Source organism: Arachis stenosperma, chromosome 6 (assembly GCF_014773155.1).
Source record: "Arachis stenosperma cultivar V10309 chromosome 6, arast.V10309.gnm1.PFL2, whole genome shotgun sequence".
Lineage (NCBI taxonomy): Eukaryota > Viridiplantae > Streptophyta > Magnoliopsida > Fabales > Fabaceae > Arachis > Arachis stenosperma.
In genome coordinates this window covers 114,600,116-114,606,884 of record NC_080382.1, presented here as the reverse complement: position 1 = coordinate 114,606,884, position 6,769 = coordinate 114,600,116, and the positions used below count along the sequence as shown (strand labels likewise).

The 6,769-nt window shown below is 34.5% G+C and overlaps 2 protein-coding genes across 2 annotated transcripts; both read right to left on the bottom strand.

Moving 5' to 3' along the window:
* Positions 1-1,561: 1,561 nt before the first annotated feature.
* LOC130934441 (uncharacterized) lies at positions 1,562-2,881 on the bottom strand. Its single transcript, XM_057864014.1, has one exon. The coding sequence runs from the start codon at positions 2,879-2,881 to the stop codon at positions 1,562-1,564; it is 1,320 nt and encodes a 439-aa protein (XP_057719997.1).
* Positions 2,882-3,197: 316 nt separating this feature from the next.
* Positions 3,198-4,568, bottom strand: LOC130934440 (glutathione S-transferase T3-like). The gene is made up of 2 exons (XM_057864013.1): positions 4,020-4,568; positions 3,198-3,905 (listed from the first exon to the last, which is right to left on the bottom strand). Exons 1-2 carry the CDS (start codon positions 4,566-4,568, stop codon positions 3,198-3,200), a joined length of 1,257 nt encoding a protein of 418 aa, XP_057719996.1.
* Between the last annotated feature and the right edge of the window lie 2,201 nt (positions 4,569-6,769).

Here is a 6,769-nt window from a genome sequence, read left to right as displayed (position 1 = left end):
TCCGGCGACACCCGTTACCACCCGCGAGGGAACCAGTGCGGTTGAAGTGTTTGGAATTGAAGGATTGAACCCCCTGGATAAGTTCTTGTAACGCCAGCACAGTTGTCATAACTGCAAGACAGAGGTGTTGTAACAAGTGCAGAATTTTTGTAACCAAATAACGATGTAAAAATATTCGTTGAGTCCTTTACAAACCCGACACAGGCTCAGAAGACCTCCTCCAGGAGTCCTATGGTTGTTTGGCATCACCCGTTCTCGCGAACAAACTAGTGCAGTTGGAGTGTTTTGAAATTTCGTTGTATCACCGCGATTTTGTGGTGGCGTTGCGATTCATTGCGGTATTGAGAAGGATAAACAGTGCATGTAGCTGGAAATTTTGTCAAAAAAAAAAGGATGATATATTTTTTGAGGACAAATCAAACTGATGGAATTTAAAATTTTGAGAGAGGGGAGAATGAGTTTTAAGAGAAATGAGCGGAGAGACAGGTGAAAGAGATTCCATATAAATCGCGTGTAAAAATAAAAAATACAACAAAAATAATTTAGTAAAACTACTTTTACCATTTGACCGTTACCAACTATGTATTCCGTTGGTGAAATAACAGAGCTCTAACAACTAAAAGCAAAAGAGACCTAAATTCAATAGATGTAGCAGGACGAAAAACGTAAAATAGCGAATGCGAATTATAATGACACCCATTCACCTATTCACCCCATTCTCCTATCAAATTTGGATTACACCGCCACGCGCTACCCTCTTCCGTAACCAAATTAAAAATGGGCAAGGGGATTCATCAATATTCACACGTCACACATTTCTAGTTTATAATATATAAATAAGTTGGAGTTCTATTTTTTATGTTTAGGCATGTGTTTGTGAGCTGTGTAAACACTTCTTTTTTTTCTTTTAACCCAACAAGCACCGACAAAATAATTCAGACCTCATTATTAATTAGAAACATTCATATACTCTTTCTACTCGATAATGTTAAGAAAATAAAAAAATAATAATTAAAATTTATTTTATTTAATATTTATTAATTATTATTAATATTAATAAATATTAAATAAAATAAATTATAAATAATTATGGTTGATTTTTTTATTATCAAATATTTTTGCTTTCGATTTTGTCGAGTTTTATTTTCGGTGGCTAATGTGAAGTGGTTGCCCAGTGTACCAAGTACATTAGATCATCTCCAGTAGAGAATTTATCCCAGTTTTTATTTATGACCCACCTGTCATAAAAAGTAATTTCACATCAGCTTTTGCGTCATAAACAGTAAATAGGAACTCAAAGCATCTCTCTCTTCTCCATTAGGAGAAACTAACTTTAGTCCCTGTTGTGGTCCCACCTAATTAATTAATTAATTAAAATACTTGAAATTAATGTAATTAATTTTTTTTAATAATATAATTTAAATATTTAAATTTTAAAATAATTCACTATTAAAAGATATTAATATTAAATAAATTTATACATAACAACAATGCACAATATATAATTCGGGATTACACAAATTTGTAAAATTACTTAATACAAAAAAAACATAATTAAATTCTACAGTTGACGACAAGCATTGTAAAATTGCCATATGTGTTCAATCAAGTCCTCTTTCAATTGTCTATGCTGCTGCCTATTTCGAAGTTGGGCATTTCTTTGGAGAAATTGATGGTACGGTGCAAAATCTTCTTCTCCCAGCTGAGGTTGTGATAATCCATTTTCAACATCATCATACTCTAAGCCTTGAGCAAAATTTCCTGCATAAGTGTCTCTTTCATCCTCAACAATCATATTATGCAATATAATACAAGCTCTCATTATGTTGGCAAGCTTCTTCTTTTCCCAAAAACGAGCTGGACCACGTATAATTGCAAAGCGTGCTTGCAACACTCCGAATGCTCGTTCCACATCTTTTCTTTGCCCTTCTTGGTATTGTGCAAATAACTTGCGTTTCTCCCCTTGTGGCTTTGAGATTGATTTGACAAATGTGGCCCATTCAGGATAAATACCATCTGCTAAGTAGTATCCCATTGTATAATTATTACCATTAATAGTATAATTTACCTCCGGAGCACGATCATTTAGAATGTCATCAAATACTGGAGAACGATCTAACACGTTGATATCGTTGTTTGAGCCAGAAACTCCAAAGAACGCATGCCATATCCAAAGGTCTGAAGATGCTACAACCTCAAGTACAATGGTTGCAACCCCACGATAACCACTCATGTACATACCTTTCCACGCCTTTGGACAATTTTTCCATTGCCAATGCATGCAGTCAATGCTACCCAACATGCCAGGGAAGCCACGACCCTCCGCCATTTGTAGTAGGCGGTGTACGTCATTTGGATTGGGTTTTCGCAAGTATTCATCCTGGAACACAGAAATGACACCTTTAACAAATTCTTCCAAGCATTCAATTGTAGTGCTCTCGACTATGCGCACATAATCATCAACAGCATCAGCTGCTACGCCGTATGCTAACATCCGTATCGCAGCGGTACATTTCTGAAGTGGCGACAAGCCTCTTCTTCCAGTTGCATCAACCCTCTGGTGGAAATACGGATAGACGTTTGAGAGAGCGTCTACTATCCGAAGGAACACATCTCTTCTCATTCGAAATCTCCGTCGAAAAATGTCAGCATTATACACCGGTTCATCTGCAAAGTAATCTTGAAAAAGGCGATCATGTCCTGCTTCTCGATCTCTGTTGATCCATTTACGAGTAATTGGGATAGGGCTTCTATCGATATCTTCTTCTTCTGAATCTTTGAGTAAATACTCATCGATCCAATTATCTATCAGTGTGTTATCTTGCCGTCTTCTTTTGCCATACAAAGCCTCATTAAACATATCATCAAAATTTTTAGCCATATGGAGAAATGTAATTTTTAGTTTTCTGTCGAGGTGAGAAAGAAGAGTTGAAGTGGAGTTGTGGAGTCATTGATAGTTGATATTTATAAGTGGAGAAACTAGTTTTGTAACGGCTAGTTTTGCAACGGCTACTTTTGCAACGGCTACTTAACGGCTAGTTTTGCAACGGTCACTTTCATGAACAATAACGGCACAATAATATTGACTAATTTAAAAACTTACATCAGAAGTAAATAAAACAAACTACATCACATAGCAGTAATACGCAATAAATAAATAAGAACATACTACATAACACTACGAATACAAGGAACCATTAAGTAAACCACTTGGCCATTATTTTCTCACATGCAATCTCATGAAGAGCTCGTCGTTTCTCACTCATTGTAGACGTGTCAGCATTAAGTATTTGCATATCCATTTCCTTTTCTTTTGCTTTTATCTCCATTTCTTTAATATACCTCTGAGTTTGTAATTCTTGTTCTTTCATTGCCGCTTGAATTTGTAACTCCTTCTCTTTGATTGCCATCATCTTTGCTCTATGTTCCTTCTCCTCTTCTCTTTCTTTTTCCCTTTCCATTAGTTCCTTTTCTCTAACATTCTTAATATCTTCCATGCGAGATAATTTTTTGACAACCGATGATTTTCTTTCGCTAAAATCTTCAGACATCTGTGCTTTTCCCTTACCTCTTCGCTTGCTCTTCTTTGATCCTTGTGGGCGAACGGGAGAGTCCACACCGGGTTCGTCAGCCAACGGTGTTTCTGGGTTTGATGAGGATGAGTATGCTCCAGTTGCACTAACCTTGGCTCTCTTTGAGCCGCCACTCTGTGTAGGTAGTTGGCTTCTCCATTTTTGCTCCAACCGAAGCATGTTCCAATGCCTCTCAAAAGTGAACTTTTGACCATAATTTGTAGAATAAAGTTTATAAGCCAACTCCTTTATATCATCAGCGTTCGAACCACTCCTTATGTTTCGACTAGCTTGATCGTAGCAACCAGCAAATTGTGCAACAGCCTTGTTGATCTTATACCATCATTTCTTACATGCAACTACCCCCCTTGTCATGTCGGTGCAAAATTCTACACAGTAGCTATAAATTCGACTCCAAAATGTTTCTCCCTTTTGATCGGTACCAACTACAGGGTCAGTTGAAACATTTAACCACGCACTGATCAACATCTCATCCTCTTCCCAATGCCAGTGTTGAATACTATCTTGCCTCTGAGCTTCAATATCATCATCATTGAGGTCGATAGCATCTAATCCACGAGGGTTGGCAAAATCGGAATATTGCAAATTTGGACTAGATTGTATAGGAGTCTGAGAGGATGGGTTAGAAGAGCCACCAACACCAGATGAGTTATGTCTTGATGCACTGAATTGAGTTGGAAACGACAAGGAAGTTGGAGTAACATTTCCGATAGAAGGGTTAAATATGGATGAAAATGGAAAATGAGGTGTTTGTGAATTTTGATTTTGCGGTTGGAATATAGGAAACTGATTATTATAAGGAGCTTGAAAATTGAAATTAGAAAGATTTTGTGGATTTGGATTTTGAAATGTATTTGGTAGTGTGATGTTTTGATTTGGAACTTGAGTGTTTGAGGTTTGAGATTGTTGGGTATTTGGAATTTGAGGAAAGTTTTGTAAGTAATTGAAGAAAGAGTTGAGTTGGTTTGGATCCATTTTTTCGAACAAAAAATAATAGTAGTAGAACTTTGATTTTGTAAACTTGGAAGAAAATGAGGAAGAGTAGTAGAGAGTGTGAGAATAGAAGTGTATCTAAGTGGTATATATAAAGTAACAAAATATTAATTTATTAATAATAACAGTAACATAGTAACAACTAGTTTCCAACAGCTAATTTTACAACGGCTAGTTTTGCAACGGCTAATTTAATGTAATAATATAAATTATTAATTAAATAAAAATTTAATTATTTAATTAATTAATTATTATAATTATTAATAAATTAAATATGATTTAATTATTTAAATTAAATAATTAAATCATATTTAATTTATTAATAATTATAATAATTAATTAATTATATAAAGTATACTCTCTCTATATATATATATATATATATAACGTTAATATGTATGATATATATGAAGTATACTATATGTAACGGTTCAATACATATATATATATATATATAAAGTTTTAATTTTATTAATAAAATATCATTTTCTTTGAGAGAGACCGAGTCCCTCTGAACAGAGATTCACCTGTTTCGAAATTTGTGAAGGACCTTATTATTTATTTACTCCAATGGTAGAGCCTCTCTTTTTACTGACACACAGTAAATGAGGTTCATAATTTTTGAACCGTTGGAGTTGCTCTTAGCTTCCTCAATAATTATATACTATTATTGATTATTGATCAGAGTGTGAAGAATAGTTTATAGTATATGGTGTTATCTATATTCGTTTGAAGGAAAGTTTAGGGAAAGGTGAGACTTTTCGCATTATAAGGTCAATATAAAATAATTTTAATGATTTTATAATAAAACAGCCTATTTTAAAGTCTTCGGACAAAAAATCTCTAAATTATACAGTTGATGCAAGCAAATATCCGTCGAGCTTTATTAGGATCACATTATAATATTCCAGTGACCAAGTTGGATTTGGATTCTATTACGTTTAATAAAACAGTTTGAGAGAAAACAGAAAAGAAATAGTAAATAAAGCGTTTTTTTGTTGTAAAACAACTAAATAAATAAAGAAGATGTAATTATAAAATAATATAATATAATTAAATAATTTTAATAATAATATTCATAATGATTATTATCACAATATAATAGAAACTTATATATTTACTACTTTTATATATTAGTAGCGTATTAAGAGGAAGGAGAAAAGTTTAATATAAAGAGAGTGAGAAGATTTTGTTACTGTGTAATTGTTAGAGGCTTAAGCCTCTATTTATATACGTATATGGGTTAGATTTTTTAACTTCATATTAAATGAAGTCATCCTTGAGAAACTATATATCATGGAAAATGGGCATCTACGTAATGTGATAAAGTATCCTTATCACAACACTCCCCCTTGGATGACCATTTAGGAATATTGCCTCATTAAAACCATACTAAAGGAAAATCCTGTGGGAAAAACCTTAATGGAGGAAAAAGAGTACAATATCCTTTGTGATGGGTACTGCCTCATTAAAAACCTTGTCAAGAAAAATCCAATGGAAAAAAAACTTGACCAAAGGAAAAAGAGTACAGTCTCCCTCTCTTGCCGACATCATTTCATGTCTCGAAATCGGCGCATCCCAATCTCATGTACCAATCTTTCAAAGGAGGATTTTGAGAGTGACTTTGTAAATAAATATGTCAGATTGTCACTTGAGCGGATCTATTGGACATCAATTGTCCCTTGATTTTGAAGATCATGAGTGAAGAAGAATTTGAGAGAAATATGCTTTGTTCTATCACCTTTGATGTATCCACCTTTAAGTTGAGCAATGCATGTTGTATTATCTTCAAATAGGACAGTTGGAGCAATCTTATGATTAATCAGTCCACATGATGACAGAATATATTGAATCAGACTCCTCAGCCAAAAACACTCGCGACTAGCTTCATGAATTGCCAGTATTTCAACATGATTCGAGGAGGTTGCTGCTATCGTCTGTTTCGTGGACCTCCATGATATAGCTGTACCACCATATGTGAATAGGTATCCTGTTTGAGATCTCCCTTTATGTGGATCAGACAAGTATCCGGCATCTGCATAGCCAACTAGTTGTGACTTGGATCCATAGGGATAAAACAATCTCATATCAACCTGTTCATACCCTGGGTCGAGCTGTCCAACCCGGGATGTTCTACAGGCAAAGCGACCGACCTCTTCAGGTCAGGATGACCCGACCTCTTC

Excerpts from the sequence above, each read along its gene's own strand:
- LOC130934441 (XM_057864014.1), bottom strand. The coding sequence starts at position 2,881 with ATGGCTAAAAATTTTGATGATATGTTTAATGAGGCTTTGTATGGCAAA.
- LOC130934440 (XM_057864013.1), bottom strand. The coding sequence starts at position 4,568 with ATGGATCCAAACCAACTCAACTCTTTCTTCAATTACTTACAAAACTTT. Across the intron at positions 3,906-4,019 it reads ATGTTTCAACTGACCCTGTA|ATCAACAAGGCTGTTGCACA; the intron begins GTTGGTACCGAT and ends TGATGGTATAAG.